Raw genomic sequence first — 21,605 nt, forward strand, 5'->3', positions numbered from 1 at the left:
AGAGTGATGTCTTTTTTTATAGATGGGCAAAATGATCAGCTACTACTTTCTCCTGATTTTTTTCTATTTGCTACTTGTACACAACCTTATTGTATCCATGAAAAATAAAATCCTGCAGAAGAGTATTAATCTACAGAACCATTTCTATAAGAAAAATAAAATACAATTTCAGAATATAGTAACTTCTTATAAAAGAAAATTTGATTTTAATCAGATAAAGAAATCAGACTTATACCATTAGTATGTCAAAGACAAAAAAACAACAAACGTCTTCCCCCCCATCTTACAATCTGAACAACTTTTGAGTTATAAACACTGTACCATTTTTCATAGGTGTTACTTTCTTTTTAAAGTCCTAGTATTTCCTAGGTCAATAAAAATTGAATACCACAATTCTTGCAGAAACTTAATACGAATGTAGAATGAGAAGACAGCCAACTACTATCTAGCTTTAGAAAAAGTTAAGCATATATTCCATTTAAATAAGTTATTTTGTTCAAATAACCACACCACAGCACTATGCTTTCAATTTTCCAGTAGCTATCACTGGCCTCAATTTAAGAATTTTCACAAGGAGTACTGGAAAGTAAAGTCTAGAAAACAGTTTATCAGAAAGCACCAGCATGGGAAACTCCTTGATTAAAAAGATGGGACATGCTTAAATATTTTTAGCATGAACTCAAATAAAATTTATTCTTGGAAGTCAATTTACTTTGCTTTTGACCTCTCCCTTTAAAGAAGGGGAAATTTATGAACATACCAGTTTAAGCATAAAGAAGTGAATACTTGGAGATCCTTATACATTTTATAGATTCTATAAAGGATGGTATGTTATTCGTTACTAAAATAATCAAAACTCTTCTATGCTTTTAAAATGTGTTTAAGAGGATACTGTGTTCTAGCACCTCTTCCATTTTACAAACAAAAAATACATCACTAGGGCTGAGAATATAGCTCAGCAGCACAAACACATGTGTGGCAAGTGTGAGCTTGTGAGTTCAATCCCTGGTACCAAACTAAACCAAACCAAACCAAACCAAACCAAACCAAACCAAACAACATGTCATTAAAAATGGAGATATTCTTATGAAGTTTAGACAATTTTAAATTTTACATTTTAACATTTTCATAAAATTTATAAATACCGATCCTTTAAAAAAGTCTTCCTCATCTACATGGCTTTAAACATGTTTTTTAACTGCACTGAATCCTAATGCTGTCCTTGCTTCACCTGGTAAAACTGAAGAGTTGAAATACAGGATCTTAAATTTTCAGACAATAATGTTTTCTTGGTATTCAATAGAAAAGTGATCTCATAGTATGTATTTGATGAGAATGATTTTTCTGTGGGAGAGGGGAATTACTATTTTTGGTTATGTTTTCAGAATAATACTAACTGCATTTTAAACAATCATATTTACCATTTTATTTTACTATCTTTTCCAGCAGAAAATGGAAAAGTTTTAGTGGCACTTGGAATCTCTTTGTCTCTCAATTTTTACTCTTTCTCCAAATCATCATGGTATCTTTTGATCCTAAGAACAAGTGACAGACTCTGGGTCCTTCAATAAGAAATTAATGCATTTAACAATTAGGGTCAGTGTTATCTCTTTGCATAGACTTGGATTTGCTGAAGTTGTTGAATAAACCCATTTATTCTTCATATCATAAAACCTTTGTGTAATAAATCAAAACACTTCAACAAAGTCATAATATAATCTTTTACTATAGTCCTAATATTATTTTGTTCTTATACTGACAAGGTCTTTGGATAGAAACAGTAATAGAATTCATAAAAATCAAGTCATAATTTGTTAAAGCTTTATGAATATGGATGTTTCCCATTAGAAAACATAGTTAACCTAAAGTAACACTTGGTTAAATTATTTAATATGCGGTTGCTCTTAAACTTTTTTACTTCAAGACAGAAGGAATATAGAAAGGTAAAATGATTAGGAAGCACAGTAAAAGGAAATTAGGATCACCTGAACATTTATACATTTTAAAAATTAACATATACAAAACGTTTAAGTAAATACCAATGGGACTCATTCAAAAGTTCTTTGATACTCTCTTGATATAATATTTAAATTAAATGGTATGTTAACTATATTAGGTATGACAGTTAATTATGTAAAAGGAAAAATACCTTAAATGCCAGATCTAAAATTAATACTAGGAGATAGGGGAAAGTATACATGTTTTCATGTATATATTTAAAAAGAATAAATGTATATACATATATGTTTGTATACACACGGTAACCCTGGAGGGATACACAAGAAAAATTGGTAACATTGGTTGCTACTTTTCACTGTCTAACCATTTGTAGTATTTAAATATTGCACTATATAGTTTTCCCTATTCAACAATATTAAAATCCCACTACTAAAATAAATTTAAAATGTCATGTTAAAGTAAGAACATAGCTTGATTTTTTCCATTATACAAGAAAATATACTAACATTTTTCTAACATCTACCTATATAAATTTGGGCATATTTTATGACAGTTTTTGTGATCTAAAATTCCAATTTTCATATAACATTAAATTGGGAAACACAGTTTTCCTGTACTCCATTACTACAGTATGTGAACTGTGGATTGTCTAAACAGCATGTTAACATCTTTATTCTCTTCCTCTGATGGGCTAATCATTAGTCACCGTATCTTTATGAAAATCAAGAAATCTTTAAGGAAACTTCAGATTTTAAGATTCATAATTGGCAATGATAAATATTACTCCTGCAATATTCTTTAGCTTTAGAATCAATGTTAACTTCTTTTTACAATCAAAACATCCTGCTGAAGATGTTTACTATTTTGGTAAAGACAGACTTCAAACTAAGTGGTGACTAAGCAAAGCCCTCACAAAAAGTTTGGAATAGGATTTCATATTAGTTTTAATTAAAGACATTTAGAAATAACCAGGAAAAAAGATCTTACACATGAATAAATTATTTTCAGAAAACCACTTAAAAATTCAAATTAAGTCTTATTCATTAAATATCAAAATAACTATGAAACAAAACTTAAATGACGATACATACATCAGCTTTCAATTGTAGCTGCTTATAAAAATGAGTATCTGAGGGTATACTCTAATTTCATCCTCTTCAAATTGTGCAGCTTAGATAAATGTTTATTTTACTGAAAATATTTGCAAAATTACAATATAAATACATGATTGTATTAAGATAGTATGACTATATATAATGTATTCTTATCTATAGATATAAAATGAATGCAGTAAATATAGCACACTCTCAATGATTTGTTAGTACACAGTGTTTCTCAGTAAAGTACATACAACCTATTATTAAACAATTATGTAATTTTAAAATGTACATCTCAGGAATTTTTTAGGATGGAAGGATACACTAAATCCCACAATGCCCTTTTTAATTGGTACATATGCAAATTTTGAAATGTTTTATTTATTTATTTTAGTAACAGTAGGCTCGTTGCATTTTCTTAACTTGAAATTTTGTTTGTTTGATCTGGGTATTTAAAAAAATATCAGCTAACCAAACTTTTAATTCTAGTACAGTATCACTGTACTATCTTTTTGTTATTTAAACATATGTCAACAATGAAATAGAATCATTAAAAATTACTTTATCTAGATAAATTCCCAAAATTAACTTTCAGAGTCTTATGAAGAGTCTCAAGTAGATATAGTCTCAAATGCAATACTCATCTGGATTAGAAATAGCTTTTAAAATGTATTCTAATCCTTAAGAATACAAAAGTGAACTCCAAAATTCATTGTTAAATGCATTGGGATTTGTTTCAACTGCATCTTCTACCCTTCTCCATTACACTGATTTAATGGAAAGCTGTTACTTACAACAGTTCCAACACAAACATATGCATGCAAGAGAGATCATCCTACAGATTCTAACTACGTAGTTACTGAAACACATCCCACCTTTCAAGAGACATAAATGTACATCTTCTATATACAAAAGGTAAAGTGCATTATTAAATTAGTGAACTGACAGATTGTCTGCCTGGACCATATAGCTTTCAAATAGACAAATGTGAAATTCTCTCATTAGAACCAATTATTCCAAAAGGTTCCAACTAGCTTTTCCACCCTGTCATTTATTTTTTTGGCCATGCTCTTTAGTGCAAATAAGCTTATGTTTGACTCAAGTTTAAGGGACATGGCAGTTTGGGGCTTTAAAAAGGAAAATTATAAAATGTGGCAGAACTTTAATACCTTTATAGTACATTGCATCTTTTGCATATAAGCAACGGATTAGTGCTGCTTTTAATTGCTAGGAGCATACTGCCAACTATTATGAGGAACCCGTTTCCAAATTCATACTATTAGCTTATATTATTACAGTTTGAGTCTGTACCACATTATGCTTGGATTATTATGTGCAAACATCATCAGTTTTAGCATTATACAGTAAACTAGTAATTTTGGTTACTAACTTCAATGCTCATTTTTTTACTTCTAACATCCAGTTGCCTTAGGAGATTAATATCTTCTAGGCAAGGATCCTGATATTTTGAAGAATACCATGTACACTTGCAGCTTCATTTATAAGTGATGATAAATAAAATGTATATTGCACAGATAAGCATAGTAGCTTATTTCAAAAGATACATGGCAATACATGTCTTAATACCAGAGCTTTGAATTGGATCATACTTACTTATGGCTAATGAATTCTAGGAAATTTTAAATATCAAAAATCATAGTATCACATTTTTCAGTGAATACATTAACTATGAAAAGGTAAAACAAAAGGATTGGTAGAAGCCTTAATGTTAGCGTATATTCATTTTTCTGGTATATATGCATCTATCCAATCTTGAGATAGCAAAACTTTAAAGTATACATACAAGGTAAAAAATTTGGCTGTGTAACTAATTCTTTACTTAAATAATGCATTATTAAACTAATAATATTATATACAATGAATTGAATAGTTATCTTTAAGTCTGATATAGTAACGTGTGTATATATATACACACACATATATATATATATGCATACTCAAATCTTATCAGACTAAAAACCAAAAAAGAAATCATATATTCCTAATGGCTATAAATATTTTAAAAAGGAAGGTTTTAAGAGAGAGCATATACTCATAGCAATCGTGATAGGAACAATTGAACACTGGAATATTCACAGCTCCAGTTTGCCAAAATCTGACAGGTTGATTATTAATAGGCACTATGATGGGCAGCAATAACAATCAGTAGTACAGTAATTCAAGTGCACATCACTCCTTCATATACCAAAAACTACTTTTTAGCAAGCCTACATTGTTATGATATTTTACAGTTAGGATTGTTAAAAAATCTTTGCTACTTTATAGTCTCAACACCCACCATGTGCTATTAACTCTAGTACTAATATTATCTTCTAACCTTCAGTTGTTCCATAGTGATCCAGATGGTCCACATTTTAATGAACTGAGATTCCTTCACACTACTTGAGGAAACGTGACATGTAATCTACAAACTAACACCAGTATGTATGTCTGGGTTACTGATCACCTGTTCTTAAGCAATATAAATCAATGAAATTAACTTTCTTATTTTGTAACAAAGCTTTCTTAGGGACACTATCTGGGGACAAATTTCTGAAGGACAATTTTTAAATAATATTTAAATAATTACTTTTGTAATATATTGAAGAGCTATCTTCTGATCTCAATCCATGCAGCCAGCTCTCATCAATGAGCTATACTTCGGGATTGAAATCAGTGTTCTGGCTCTTAAACATGATTATATGTTCTCATTGTATGGTAAGTTAATAAAGCCAAGGTAAAAGACAATCACTTCATTCAGAATAAAATATAGTTAACAATGAAAGTCAGTTAATACAGTGTGGGTTGGTACACATATACACTATATCCACTTGTTTAAAAAATTGCTTAGGTGTTGAAAAGTTGATGTGGCACTTTCTGAAAAGTAATTTTTAATACAGGTAAACGGATAAGTTGTGTAAAGTAAACCTCTTTAAAGTATCATAAAGAGCACCTTGGATAATGCCTGAATTTTCTTTTTGCATATGCTTACAACCAAAACTATCTTCAAATATTTTTCCCAAACTGAAAATTTGTATTCTAAATGCTTTTAGAAATTTTTTTTCATTCTGGAATTAAAATATCTATAAAAGTCAGGTTTATATTGGAAGTCTGACATCATTTTATGGGTACCAATTGCAAAAGTGCTACTTAAATACAGTATTACAGATGTTTTTGTATCAGTTAATTGGTGCACCAACCCCTCTGAAACTGTGTTAAAGAAGAAACATAAAATGTAACATCTTGAGTCCATTTTATATTTTAGGGAAAAAAATCTATCACAATCTTCAAATTAGCATGAAATGCTAAAATACCAAGATTCTCATAGCAAAGCCACTGGATGAAGCCTCTCACTCAAAAGTGACACAAAAGTAATTCCTGAAACTTTGGAAAGTCAACAAAAATATATGGTACAACAAACTGAAGTGAAGATGGGATTGTAACTATCTTAGGATAACAAATCAGAACTCTCTCATGGCTTTGATACGGCAACTACAAACTGTAGGTTACCACAGTATATGAAATTATAGAATACTACATTAAGAAATATTATGATCATGTATCTTTAAAATTTAATTATCTAATAAGATTTCACTTTTTTGACCCCTACCATGTAATATTGAATTATGCAAAGGACAATATATTTCTATTTGTACTTTTATGGTATTTATGTTATACTTGTGGTCAGTCTCTGTTTCTGTGGTGTCCTACAGGTATGCTTAGCAGCTTTTCATGAAGTAGGAATGAAATACTTTTTTAGGGGGGAATTTGTTAAATAGAAATTCATACTCCCATATTAAGTATGTATATCTTTTTTCAGGATTATATCACAGTGCAATGTAAATCTTATAGTATTTAGAAGGTCAAAATGTCACATTTTGTGCTGATTTGCATACTTCAAAAGTCTGGAGCAGTTGAAACAGCTCAACTGGGAAGGCTGGAATTCCCATAAGAATTATGGTGATCTATGTATAACAGAACATGAGAATCAGACTTCTTGAAGTATATACTACTAGAGGTATTACTAATAACAAAGGCCAAAAAAAAAAAAAAAAAAAGAGAGAGAGAGAAAAAACTTCTTCAAATGATTATGGATCAGTACTTTTAGCCAATTTATGATTTAAAATTTTGCCTGATGGAGTTCAATTTCACTCTAGTCGAGGCATTCTTGTTCTTCACCACTGGCCCTTCTGCCATCCATTCTCTTTTCTTTATGGCTGTTGCAAATTTTCCTCATCTCTTCTTCATACTTGATAAAATTCTCCCCAAACCTTGTCCAAGCTTTGAATGGAACAGTAATAGTATTACGGTAAGGCGGTCTCACCTCACTTACCTTCAGGAATATTCCATATTTATTAGAGCCCACATCAAAGTAGAACCTTTTATTGTCCACTCTGAAAGAAGTCCCCTCTGGGAGTTCAAGCGGGTCATCGTCTCCACCTCTTCGTTCTTCTATGTCTCCTTCACCATAGTCTTCAATTAGCTGAACCAAGGCATCACGAAACTCAATCATTCCTTGTGCAGGGAGGACAATAGTCTGTTCTTGGCCCAAAGTGTGGCCAAAATAACCTATCATGCCAGTGCCCCGCATCATGGTCTGTCTAATCCTTAGGAAGCGACCCCGTTGATTTTCCTTTAGGTCCAGGTAATATTTCCTATTGTCCCTCTCTATGTAGTCTGTTTTGAGGACACTGTGAGGATGCTCTTCAGATCCCACTGAGACTGGAGGGGAGGGTGCTGGGTGCTTCTGCCTCCTCCGGGAGCCTTGCTCTTTGCTGTGGCCATGCTCTTGCCTGTGGCCTTTCAGGCCCAGGTGGGCGTAGTGCTCGATGAAGTCCCCTAGACAGTCCTTCAGCTCTGCTGCCACAGACAGGGAGAGGGTCAGTTTACTCTTTCTGATATTGTCCTGCCGGCCTCTCCCTATCCAGACTTCAGCTATCTTTAGGAACCGTCCCCTCGAGCTTTGCTTCACGTCTAGGTAAAACCTCTTTTTCTGGATGTCCACTCGTTTGGAGGCTAGTTCTTGGATTTCGGCTGCGCCCCCAGCCTGATTAGCGGTGGCTAAAGCGGCGTAGTGGGGGTAGTGAGAGTGCTGGGCCTGCGGATAGAGTCTACTCTTGCTTAGGCCAGAGCCCCCTACAGTCTTGCCTCCACGGCCACGGCCGCCGCCGCCTCCCCTGCGCCTGGCTCCTTCCATCTTCAGCTGCAAGTGACAAACAGACACACGGGGCGGGGTGGGGGAAGGGTGTTGAGAACAATCGCAGCCGCCCTCGGCCCCGCCTCGGCCGCCCGGGACCCCCACACGCACGGCCGGGTTCGCGAGGCCCCGGCCTCGGCGGACCGCAGTAGCAGCTCCCGGCTCCGCACCGCGCACTCAGCCGCCCGCCCGGCCGCCCGCCCGCCCGCTCGGGCTCGCCAGCCCCGCGTCCCCGCCCGCGGCACTCACATCGCCTCTGCCATCACTGCCGCCGCCGCCGCCGATGCCCTTCGCGGCCGCCGCCGGCCCTCGGCCCCTCCGCCGCGGCCGCCGCCCCCCGCCTCCTCCCCCGCCGCCGCCGCTCGCACTGACCCCCGCCGGAGCAGCGGGGCAGGGGCATCGCCCGCGGCGCCCGCCGCCGCCGCCGCCGCCGCCCCTTCTGCGGCCGCTGCCTGGACCTGGGTACCCGCCCGACACCCGCGGGGAGCGGCGGGCGGGCGGGGAGGCTGACGGCGGGGGGCGGGCGGCGGACCCCGCCTCCCGGCGCGGCGGGCTGAGGGAAGAGGGGCGTCTCGCGCTCTCCCGCGGGGCGCGCCCTGACGGAAGCCCAGCGCGTAGGGATGGAGTGTGCGCGCGAGGTGACTGGACCGCTGTGAAGATGGGTATAAGGGCCGGTGGAGGAGCGGGTAGGAGTGCTCTGACTTGCAGTGATTCTGCCGGGATGTAGGACTCTGGCGGCTCACCGGCACCTGCGCAGAGACTACATTTCCCGAAGTGCTCAGCGGCAGCCCGTGTCTGCGCATGCGTACCTTGTCGTCTGGGGGCGGAGCTAAGGGAGAGGGCGGGACTGTCTCCCCTGAGTTGACGTGTTCCGAGGGCGCCCAGGAAGCTCCTGCGTACCTTCTCTGTGGAGCACAGGCATAAAGCTGGTGGATTTGGTGCCGAACCTGAACGCTAGGATTGCAGGCCTTCCTGTTGTCGCGTCCCACGAGTCGTCTAGCTGCAGGAGAAGACCGGTTGAGCTGGCTCTTCTCAGGTAACGTGTTCTCCCCACTAGTGTTTCCGCAGCTCAGTCCCCGGCGTGGCATTCTTAGCTTCAGACACTTTCATGTGTTCAGCTCCGCGGAGCCAGTCCCTGGGCTGTATTTGGAGATTCCTTAGGGGGAAGAGTCCATGTCCTTCCATCTTACTTCTGAAGAAGACGACCCCTGGATGGTAGCCAGGCCTTGTGAGAGCATCTGTTCGTGAGAAAGTGTGTTTATCTGCTGACTCCTCCAACTCGTAGACTGTGGAGTGCCCCTAGGGGCTGTCTTTTCAGATAAGGCCTTTGTTATTGCCGAAATTCAGCCACTCCTTGCTCACCCAAAAGTCAAGGAAAATAACCTGTCTATCATTTAGCAAGTTATGTTGAATTAGAGTTCAAAGATTCTATATTTGTTGACATTTTTTTTTCCTGGTTGTATGCCAGTTTTCTGGATAGGTTTGATATATAAAAGTATTGCTCCCAATTAAGAAGGGTAATAAGGCCCTTAGGATGCTGATGTAGGAGTCTGAAAATCAGAGTAATTTAAGATTTATATGATAATAGACTATACATCATACAAAAAAAGGAGATTGGGATGGTCAGTGCAGATCAGATTATGATATTCTTTTTTTTTTGTCTTTTTACTTTTTATCGGACTGGGGATCGAACTCACGACTGCCTGCTTGCAAGGCAGGCGCTTATGCCGCTGAGCCAAATCCCCAGCCCCCCAGATTATGATATTCTTGAATACTTTGTCCCCCTGCTCCACTTCTCCTTTCGTGGTGTTGGGGATATCTATCTATCTATCTATCTATATATATCTTTTCCTTCTTTTTTCCTCCTTTTCTCTTTCCCAGTTGTTTTTTTCTTTTTGAGCAATTTTTTTCCTTTCACATTCACAATGTCTATTGTACATTTTGGATCTTATTTACTCTTTCAGGTTTTTACACTAGGGAGACTATGATATTTACACATGTGAGTGTGATTTATTTCACTTAGGAGTATGGTCTTAGGTTGCATAAAAGCCTTAAATTTATCCTCCTTTATAACTGAGTAATATTCTATTGTATAAAAAGACCACATCTTTTTTACCCATTCCTTAATTAATGGACATTTGTGTTGTTTACAAGATTTAGCTATTACAAATTGTGCTGCTATAAACATGGGTGCACATATATTGCTGTGGCGTGATGTTTTTAATTCTTCTGAGAAAATAACCAGAAAGGGAATAGCTAGATGGAATGGGACCTCCATTCCTAGAGTTTTGAGGACTCTCTGCACTGATTTCCATAGTGGTTGTACCAGGCTACATTCTCACCAACAGTGAAGAAGGGTTCCTTTTGGCTCAAAGCCCTGCAGCATTTGTTGTTGGTTGATTCTTTGGTGTTAGCCATTCTTTCTGGAGTGAAATGGAATCTCAGTGTTGTTTTAATTTGCATTTCTCGAAAGACCAGTGATGTTGAACATTTCTTCATGTATTTATTTGCCATTTGTATTTCTTCAGCTGAGAAGGGCATATTCATCCCAGATTTCCATTTTTAGATTGGGTCTTTGAAATAGGAGGGGCCTGGTATTTTTCAATTCCTTTATGTTCTAGATGGAAGGCCTTTGAGAGACAGCGGGTTACATTTTTTTCCCATTCTGTGAATTTTCTTTTCACTCTGTTGGTGATTTCTTTTGATGTGCAAAAAGTTTTTAATAAGATGAGATCCCAGTTGTTGATTCTTTGAAGTACTTACTACCTGTGCAGTTTGTGTTTTGTTCATGAACTCTTTGTCTACCCCTCAGGCTTCATGATTTCTACCTACCTTGTCTTCCAGTAGATTTTGTGTTTCTGTTTTAATATTTAGATCTCCGATCCATTTTGATTTTAGTTTAGTGCATGGTGATAGATGTGTGTCTAGTTTTAGTTATTGGCCAAAGCCAATTTTTCCAGCACCATTTATTAGAGAAGCTATCTTTCTCCAGTGAATATTTGGCCCCGTCGTCTAAGATAAGGTGACTGAGTGTCTTTGTAGTTGTGTGTACATGTTCTTGTCTGTTCCATTGATTCTCAGGTCTGTTTTTTTGCCAGTACTATGCTGATTTTCTCACAGTAGCTTTGTAGTAAAATTTCAAGTCAGGAATTGTGGTGACACCCACCTTGCCTTTGTTAGCCACGTTTGCTTTTACTTTTCTAGGTTTCTTCTGTTTCCAAATGAATTTTAGGAATGCTTTCTTTACATCTGTGAAGTATGCAAATGTTATTTTGATCAGAATTACATTAAATTTGTATGACAGTTTTGGAAGTATGGCCATTTTTACAATGTTGGTTCTACCTATCCAAGATAAAGAGATATCTTTCCATTTTGTGATACCTTCTTCTGTCTCCATTTTCAGAGTACTGTAGTTTTCAACATACAGATCTTTTACATCCTTCGTCAGATTGATTCATAAGTAGTTCATTGTTTTGGATGCTATTGTGAAAAGTGTTATTTCCATAGTTTCTCTCAATGAATTTGTTGTTTGTGTACAAGAATGCTGCTGATTTTTGTGTGTTGATTTTGTATCCAGCTGTGCTGCTGAATTTGCTTATTCTAGTAGTCTTCGGGGCTAGGGATTTAGCTCAATGGCATAAGCGCCTGCCTTGCAAGCGCATGGTCGTGAGTTCGATCCCCAGTACCGATTAAAAAAAAAAATTCTAGTAGTCCACCAGAAGGTGGAGTTTTTGGATTCTTCTATGTAGAATATCATGTCTGATGATAATAATAATTTAACTTCATCTTTTCTTGTCCTTATTCCTTTTATTTCTCTGTCTTGTCTAATTGCTCTAACACTTCCAGAACTGTATTAAATAGGCGTGGTGATAGTGGAATTCTTGTGTTATTCCTGACTTGAGAGTGAGAACTTTCAGTTTTTGTCTGTTTAGTATGATGCTGACCCTTGGTTTGTCATAGATGGCTTTTATCAGATCGAGGGAGAGATTTCAATTTTCTGTAGGATTTTTATCATGAATGCATGTTGAACTTTATCAAAAGCTTTTCTGCATCTATTGAGATGACCATGTGATTTTTGTCTTTGGCCCTGTTGATGTGATGTATTACATTTATTGATTTGCGTATGTTGAACCATCCCTGCATTCCTGGGATGAATCCCACTTGGTCATGGTGTATAATCTTCTTGATGATTTGCTGTGTTCTGTTTGCCAGTATTTTAATGGGGATATTTCCATCTATGTTCATTAGGTAGATTGGCCTATTGTTCTCCTTTTTGCTTAAGTCTTTCTCTGGTTTTGATAGAGTAATATTTGCCCCCACGAATGAATTAGGGACAATTGCTTCCCTTCCAATTTCATTAAAGAGTTTGAGGAGTGTTGGCAGTAAATCTTTTTTAAATTTCTTGTAGAATGCAGCTGTAAATCCATCAGAATCTGGGCTTTTCTTTGTTAGTAAAGTTTTTAATTACATTTTCAATTTCAGTGACTGATACTGAGTTATTGAGAATTATGTTTTCTTGATTCAGCTTTGTTAATTCATAGGTTTCTAAGAATCTGTCCATTTTTTCTGTGTTTTCCAGCCTATGGGTGTAAAGATTTTCAAAGTAAAATGTTGATGATCTTCTGAATTTCCACAGGATCTGTAGTGAATTCATCCTTTTTATTCCTAATTGCATGAATTTGAGCTTTTTCTTTCCTTTTCTTGAGGAAGTTAAAAGTTTATCAATTTTGTTCCAATTTGGTTTTTTAAAATTTGTTTTTGTTTTTGGTGCCAGGGCTTGAACTCAGAGTGAAGTTTGGCTCACTGAGCTACACATGTTGGGCCATTTCTAAAACTTTATCACTCCAAGCAGTATCTGTTTGACACCTTTTTTCACTTTTTAAAAAAAAAATTACATGTTTTCAATACATAGTGATTATATTCACCTTGGAGATTTGATACATATACATATCACACTTTGATCTTTTTTTTTTAACTCTTCTTTTTCAGTTCTTTTGGGTATACCTCAGAATGTACTTGTTTTTGATTAACATTTACTTTTAAATATCCAGTTGGCATCAGGACAACACTTTATTCTAGCTATAGGTGGCAAAGGATGTTGTGGCAAGGAACCCAAACATTTAACAATAGAGTCAAGGATTACGATTATTTTGTTTTGTTTTCTCTTTTTTTTTTTTTTTTTTTTCATACTGGAAATTGAACTCAGGATCTTGCGCCTGCCAAGTAGGCACTTGTGTTGCCGAGCTAAACCCCCAGCCCTGGATTACCATTATTTTGAACAACTTTTGCTAGATTTCTTAATTCCACTTGTGGCCAGGGGCCCTTTCCTATGAGATTCTTGTAATTTTGTTTGATGTAAAGATTGGTCTTTCTATTCTGGAAATGACTGTTGAGCTTTGATAGTGGTTGTATTACATCTATGGGTAGTTTCTTAACAATGTTAAGGCTTTCTATAAGTGGAGAGTCTTTCCATGTTTTGGTGCTTTTAATTTACTTCAGCAGCGCATTGTAGTTTTTTTTTTTTTTTTTTTAATTTTGAAAGTAGTAAAGTACAACAAAACAAGACAGAATAAAGCCAGCTGAGACCATGTAGTGAAATTGATACAGAACTTCACAGCAGGTTACTGGAATAACAGTAATAGGTATCACAGTATATTTCGTTATCTTTACAAACAATCACGCATATCAAAATAAAATGAAATACAGAACATTATAGAACTTATCAAAACAGAATATTGAGTAAAGCAGTACCATCAGAATAGAGCAAAACAGTAATAAAAATATTTGCTTTCAAAGAGATGGTAGAAGGAAATCCTCCTTATTTGCTATGGTCAACCTGGACAGGAGATGCTCAGATTTCTGGTTCCCATTTGCTAACGGGGGTGGGGTGGGGTGGGGGGTGAACGACAAGAAAAGGTGGGTAGGGGAAGTGGGATGTTTGACTCTAGGCTGTGTGCCAGTAGGTTCACTATTGCTTAGCAGGGAGGCAGGCTGGTTGCTTGGCTTCCCAGGGTCCTAAGTTCCAACATGGTGTGGATCTCAGAAGACACTGGTGGTTCTCCCCCTGGAGGGGCGGTAGTTTTGCCACACTGCAGCCACTTACCAGGGAAGGGAGCTGCTTGCTTGGTTTCCCAGTGACCTAAGTTCCAACATGGCATGGATCTCAAGGAGCCTCTGGTGGTTCTCCCCTTGGAAGGGCCGCAGTCTGCCCACATTGTAGTTTTCAGTGTACAAGTTTCCTATCTTGTTAGAATTTATTTCTAGGTAATTTCTTTTCTTATGTGCTATTTTTAAGGAAACTGCTTCTTTAGTTTCGTTTTAGGGTATTTGTTTTTGGTATATAAGCACACAGCTGATTTTTCTTTGTTAGTCTTTTACCCTGCAACATTGTTGAATCTATTGTGAATTTCTTAGGATTCTCATATATAGGATCATGTCACTTGTGAATAGAGATAGTGTTACTGCTTTCCAATTTAAATGCTTTTTATTTCTTTTTCCTGTGTAGTTTCTCGGGAGAGAATTTTCAGTACAATAACAGGTAGCAGTGGTGAAGGTAGCTATCCACATCATGTTTCTGGTATTGAGAAGGATTTGAGTCTTTCAGCATTATGATGTTAGCTGTAGGTTTTTTGTAAATTTATCATATTGAGGAAATTTCCTTGTATTTCTAGTTTTTTGAGTGGTTTTCTTTTTTTCTTCTTTTTTAGCCATGAAAGGAGATTGGATTTTGTTATATGCCTTTTCTGTATCGACTGGGATGATCATAAGGTGTCTTTCCTTCGTTTTGATAATATGATGTATTATATTGACTGATTTTCTTATGATGAACCACCCTTGTTTGCTTGGGATAAATCTCACTTATTTACCATATATAATGCTTTAAATTCAGTTATCTTTAAATGTAACCAGTGTGACCTTTGTTTCGAGAATAGATTATTGGGAAATGCAGATAAAAATAGGTGGATACAGTATAGGGGACAGAACAAGGGTTGTCTTGTGCTCTCATTACTTTTGCTGTCTGAGCTGCATCTCTAGCCCTTAAATATTATTTTGATTCTTATTCTGATTCTAAAGTTTTTAAACATTATTTTTGAAAGTTCTAAAACTTTTGTTACTGTGTGTTTTCCTTGTTTTGTTTCTTTTTACTTCATTTTGTGTTTTGTTTGGCCATGTTTATTTTTAAGATTAGGGATTAAGGAAAAAAAAGATTAATTACATTATTTGATTTTCATTGTATTAGTTAGAATGCAAGTGTAGATCATTTGATTCAAATAGGCTAAAAAACTGAGGAAATTTAGCTAGACACGGGGGCAGACTCCTGTAATCCCAGCTCTTTGTGAGGCTGAGGCAGGAGGATTCTTTAGTTTGAGGCCATTCTGGGCAACTTAGCTAGACCCCATCTCAAAATAAAATTTAAAAAAAGAGGCATAAAATACTCCGGTGTTCTATCCTTGGTAAGGATCCCCCCACCCATAGATTTTATTATTAAAATGAAAATTGAAAGCTGAAATAGAGTTGAGTTGGAGTGGTTTAGTGGTTTTTTCGTGGTTTATGTCTCATTTTTGCCTTCTTCTGCATGTTGGCTTTATCCTCAAGCTGAGCTCTGTCTGGTGGAAGAGTGGCTGTAGAAGATCTGGGTTTCACATCTCAGTTAAGAGAGTCTCTCTCCTAATAGTTGTCTAACAAGGCAGTGTAATTCTCAGAAATCTTCCTAAAAACTGTCTCATCGGCCTGAAATAATGGATATTATTATTTTTTCCAATACTGGAGATTGAATCAGAGTCTTTACATGAGCTAAATTCCCAACCCTTTTTTATATTTTTGTGTTGAGCCAGGGTCTTACTAAGTTGCTAAGTTGCCCAGGCTGGGGTTGAATTTGTGATTTTCCTGCCTTAGCTTCCTGCAGTGCTGGTATTATACACATCATACTCACCTCATGTATTTTATTCTTAAACCAAATTTGGGAGATTGCTTTGGGCACAGGGCTGAGTTCCTGAGTCACTTCTGTGGCAAAGGAGAAGGGCTTACCTTTAGGCCACTTGGTTCTACCATGGACACTGGGAATGGGACAGCTTCCCTAAAGCACATTATATTGTGGGAACTGGTTGTTATCTGAATTGAATTTATTGGTACAGTAAAGAAGGTCCAGAATGGAATAGATGCTGGCTAGGCAACCACCGGCATCCACTTAATAATGAATCCTATAAAATTTCATCTCAGGTCATTTGAAGTAACAGTAATAAATATACAAGGAAAAATAGACAGTCTAAGTGAGTTATAAATTGACTTACTTGAAAACTTTCTCTGCAGTTTTCCAGCTTTTAAATGGTTGATTTTAGCTGACTGGCTGTAACTACTTACAGAACAGAGGAAATTCATTAAAAATAATGAATTATTTAGTTGGATAGTGCAGTTAAATTCCAGAGCAAGCCACCTGGCCATGAATTCAGTTCAGTCATGTTACTGGTTTATGGGTGGTGCAGCTTCTCACTATGACATAGCAAAAAGAGAGAGGCTTTTATTTTTTCTCCTGTTGTTAGCATTTTAATGGTTCCATTTATACTGTATTTTAGTTGACTTTATTAACATAAAATTGCTTTGTGTAATATTTGAAGTTGTGAAAATTTGGTAGGTACCAAAGGTAAATAGGTCACTGAAATCATCCTTCTACATTTTACAATTGCATTGCCTTACAGTAGTTGAGCCAATGCTAATGTGTGATTTTATTTTGCTTCTCTGGTTTGCTTGCTTGGACTGTTGGGAGGAAAATTAAGATTAGCAGTAATATAGTAATGCAAGCCTTTAAAGCTTCTTTTGGAAATTTAATTAGAGCTTTGTTGATCCGGCCTGCAGATCAATCCATGGGGTGTACCTGGAGGGGGAACAGGGATTAAATAAAGACATGGAGGACAGAGAGAGACTGAGGCAAGTTGAGAGAGTCCAATCAAGCCCTGTTTATTCTGGAAATGATTACATCTTTTATAGGCCAAGGGTGGGCTGGTGGGACAGAAAGAGGCTATGGGGATGCATACAACAGGGTCACCGTCACATCCGGGTATGTGACGTAAGCAGGAGAGGATTATGGTTAATATAGGCAGACGCAGTGCCCATAGGAGAGAGAGAGGCAGGGAGGCAGCAATGGGACTGTCACGCGGCTCCCTACATCTCCTCCCTTTCTGTATTATTTAATCAGGAGTATGGCAGGCCCTGTGAGGACAGTGTCTGTCTTAGGTCAAGGACCTCATTACATGAACCCAACCAGGCCTTACCCGTCATGGGCTTGCAGGACAGCAGTTGGTCCTGTGCCTGTCTTAGGCGGCAGATGGAGTTAACATGCATGTCCTAGTTGCTCTTCTCTGACTGCCTGTCCATTGCCCCAGAGCAGTTAGGCCGCATTGTCATATGGGCCATTTGTGGGACTTCCTTCCCGGTAGGTTTGATCTGCCATCTCCAGCTGATGATAGTGTATCTGATCGCTTTGCCATAAACGCGTCTATACGGTTATTAATGAGCATCATAATCCTCTGAAAAATATAGCTACTCACAGAAAGGAGAAGCAATAGGGCAGCTAGAGGACCCAAAAGGGGCGCTAGGTAAGGGAAAATCTCCCCCCCCCCACACACACACACATCGAGGAGAAGGGGTTAGTAGCCATTTGTTGTTGTCACTGTTGAAGTTGTTCTTCTGTTTCTTGGAGCTTGCCTCGCATAACACTGGACACAGTCTATTTGGCTGGTTTATGTTCCTCCAGACCGAGAAGAGCCTCCTCCGCAGTCACAGGGGGTTGTGTGCATGGCTGTCAGCAGCTGTAGTCTGTTTGGCAGGAGTCTAAATCCACCATGGCTGTGGTACGGCTCAAGGAGAAGGCTGAGTAGGCAGCATATGGCTCCGGGGAGTTGTGTCACCTGTGGGAGAACACAGGGGTTGTGCCTCAGGAAATGACATTATTCCTGGGCGTTGCATGGGGTCTTTGAAGAACTGTCTATTTGTTTTACAAGGCGCTCAGGTAGCCATCTAGCTTGTCTGTCTTGTTGAGTGTAAACACACACTGAGCCGTGTCCCCATATGAGAATGGGGTCAGGGCCATGCCATGAATTAGTCAGGAGGTCTCTCCATAGTACAGAAGCAAATTGCTTTTGTGTTTCAGAATGCCAAAAACGCGTGGCTGCTGACTGTCCAGCAGCATCCAAATTTAAAAAATTAAGGATGAATAACGCATGAGATAGAATATTTTTAGGTGTCCTCCTTGTAGTACCATTCCCCCCTTTTTTATTTTATCAACAGTGAGTTTTAGGGAGAGATGTGCCCTTTTAACTATGCCTTGACCTAGAGGGTTATAAGGTATGCCTTTTATATGATCAATATTAAGATGTTGACAGAAATGAGCAAAGGCAGAATTAGCATAGCCTGGACCATTATCAGTCTTTAATTGTTGTGGGCATCTCAAAACTGATAAGGTAGTTAACATATGGCTAATAATGTTTGCCAGTCTGGGGAGAGGTATAAATGAAACCACTAAAGGTATCTATAGTTAAATGAACATTTTTAAGATTGCCAAACTCAGGAATGTGGGTGACATCCATTTGCCATAATGCTTTGGGGATAAGTCCTCTAGGATTAACCCCAAAGTGTGGAACTAGGAGGTGCATGGCACAAGAAAGGCAATTTTTTACTATCTGTCTGGCTTGTTTTCTAGTGATCTTAATACAGAATTACAGAAAAATAAATGGTAAGAAATCAACAGTTAATAAGTTACACATTGTCATCTGGGAAATAGCTGTCCAGGCTACAAAATTAAAGCATGCAAAGTGACATTCAAATAGTGACATTGCCGACAGTTCTGCTCAACGATCCAACAAAAACCCAGTAACATGTTTATCAGACCCACACACTTGCCTTCCATCTCAAAGAGGGCAAGACAAAACATATCAAAACAGAACAAAACAGTTTAAAAAAAAGGTTTAAAGAAATACAGATTTTAAAGTAAGTCCACTGGAAATCTTTACTGTTTACTTAATTGTCTCTAGTTTCCTCCAAACAGTTGTGCCCATCTTTACGCACATTAAATGCATACTGCATATTATAGAACTAATCAAATATTACAGAATGATGAAGGCTCCTTAGGTTTTTAAGATCTGACATTGGGGAAGACAATAATAACTATCATAGTGTCTCTCATTTTTTTTTTTTCAGCAGCTGTCCCCATCCTTATATATGCTGAAATTAAACTTAAGAGACTAGACCAATATCACTTTGATCAGTTAAATGAGTCAAAGTAATTGACATTGGAATCTCTATCTCTGGAGTCTTTTCTGTAAAATGACTAGTCTCTCCACAGGCAAAACTATTCATGCTTTTGAGATAACAACTGTTTAACTGTAAGCCCCTGCAAGGCAGCAGCCACAGCAAAGGTGTATATATCCTGTTAGGCCAGTTCTATTTTTACGAGGTCTGATAGCAGCCCGGCAGACAGTGCTGGCACCTTTAAAAACCAGCTGTTCAACAAAATCAGTGCCTGCATCAGCGTGGCTAAAGACTCCGCTAGCAGCAGCAATCAAACAATCAACAAACTCTGAAAAAGGTGTATCTGGGCCTTGCTTAATGCTAGTGAGAGAGGAGCTCATATTATCTTTTGCAGGCAGCTTTCTCCATGCTTGAGTAGCTGCTGTTTGAATTTGAGCAAAAAGTGTAGGATTAAACTCTTTTTGAGCCTTTCTGCATGCATAGGTATCTTCCACTATTAACATATTAAGGTCCCACCTATTGACAGCCTGTGTATTGTGCCTGGCGGTCTCTTTGCAATTTTTTGTATATTCTGATTTTTACAAAAGATTATCCCCACTCGATAAAGTCACTCGGGCCAATCTTTGCCAATCTGTAGGTGTGAGCCAGCCGTCAGCCAGAGAATTTAAAACAGCAAGAGTGAAAGCAGCTGTAAGGCCATATTGGGCAACCGCTGTCTTTAATTCTTTTAAGGCTGCCACTGTGAATGGCATATGAGTCCTAATGACTTGTGGAGCTAGTGGTGCAGTGCCCGTGCCATCTTGTGGCTGTGCAGCGCCATCTTGGGGAGGTACATTGGTTTCCATCACCGGAAATGCCATTTCAGGGAGGGACCCACACTGATGTGGCGGAAGTGAGGCGAGTGCCATGAGGCTCGCTGGAGGCAGGCACCATCTTAGGGGCACTGTAAGGCTGTGTAGCTCGGAGGGCCTTGTGTGACCGTCTCCTCAATCTGAGGATCTGCATGCCGCTGGGCAAGCAGCTCAGAGATTAAATTCCAATATGCAAAGGTGGTCACCGGAACGTTTTCCAGACCGAAAACCCTATAATAATCTTTTAAAGCATCTCTTACTCTTTTCCACCTCTTGGTATCTATAGAACCCTCTAGGGGGAACCAAGGGCAAACCTTATGAATAAATTGAAAATACTGCAATAATTCTTTTGTTCTAACCCTTACCCCTCTTGTCTTTCATGCCTTTATAAGGCCTCCCACGAACACTTTGTGTTCGCTCAATGCTTGACACATGTCCGGGAAAGGGAATGGGGTCGCCATTCACTCACTGTGACTCGAGCAGGATTTTGGGTAGTTGTCCACGTTGGCCTTGGTCCTTGATTTAATGTCCTTTTGCTTTTAGCCTTAGTCTTCGATTTAGTTTGTTTTTCCTTTCACCGCGGTCTTTGGTTCAATTTGGTTTCACTTTTAGCCGGCTTTCTCAAACGGCTCCCTTGTTGACTCCCTTGTGCCAGGAGCCCCACATTGGGCGCCACTTGATCCGGCCCTCGGATCAATCTGTGAGGTGTACCTGGAGGGGGAATGGGGATTAAATAAAGACATGGGGGATAGAGAGAGACTGAGGCAAGTTGAGAGAGTCCAATCAAGCCCTGTTTATTCCGGAAGTGATTTCATCTTTTACAGGCCAAGGGCGGGCTGATGGTACAGGAAGAGGCTATGGGGATGAATACAACAAGGTCATCGTCACATCCAGGTATGTGACGTAAGCAGGAGAGGATTATGGTTAATGTAGGCAGATGCATTGTGCCCATAGGAGAGAGAGAGGCAGGGAGGCAGCAATGGGGCTGTCGCGCGGCTCCCTACACTTTGTCATGGATTCTTTGGTTCTTGTCTGTTTTCTTTTATCCTTTCTTACTTCTGCTTGTTTATAGAAAAATAAGAAAGAAATTTTCAAAAAATTACAGAACACTTTGTAAATTATATCTTTTAAAATAAATGATAGCTTCTGTATATAAGTGTTGTGTATTAATATGCCTGGTCACATTATTTGGAATATATAATTTATTAAATGAAATGATGTCCAGAATTTTTAGAGTTTATTGCATTGCTGATAAAG

At 38.3% G+C, this 21,605-nt stretch overlaps 2 protein-coding genes across 5 annotated transcripts in view; one reads left to right on the plus strand and one right to left on the minus strand.

The window, feature by feature from the left end:
• Positions 1–9,004, minus strand: part of Purg (purine rich element binding protein G) — a 34,016-nt gene extending 25,012 nt beyond the window's left edge. The window contains exons 1-2 of one of the 2 annotated variants that reach the window (XM_003474879.4): positions 8,503–9,004; positions 1–8,259 (exon numbers count right to left, since the gene is read on the minus strand). The exon at positions 1–8,259 is cut by the window's left edge and continues 25,012 nt beyond it. In XM_003474879.4, the coding sequence (XP_003474927.1) occupies positions 7,210–8,253 (1,044 nt within the window). In that variant the 5' untranslated portion in view covers positions 8,254–8,259; positions 8,503–9,004 and the 3' untranslated portion in view covers positions 1–7,209. The remainder of the gene's footprint in view (positions 8,260–8,502) is intronic. The other variant, XM_063239801.1, reaches the window with a different exon arrangement.
• Positions 9,005–9,096: 92 nt separating this feature from the next.
• Positions 9,097–21,605, plus strand: part of Wrn (WRN RecQ like helicase) — a 151,251-nt gene continuing 138,742 nt past the window's right edge. For all 3 annotated transcript variants that reach the window (XM_063239798.1, XM_063239799.1, XM_063239800.1), the window contains exon 1: positions 9,097–9,289. The gene's annotated coding sequence lies outside the window, so the exon portion shown is untranslated. The remainder of the gene's footprint in view (positions 9,290–21,605) is intronic.

The sequence above is a fragment of the Cavia porcellus genome, unplaced genomic scaffold, assembly GCF_034190915.1.
Source record: "Cavia porcellus strain 051 isolate PalLab524CR breed Dunkin Hartley unplaced genomic scaffold, mCavPor4.1 scaffold_29, whole genome shotgun sequence".
Taxonomy (NCBI): domain Eukaryota; kingdom Metazoa; phylum Chordata; class Mammalia; order Rodentia; family Caviidae; genus Cavia; species Cavia porcellus.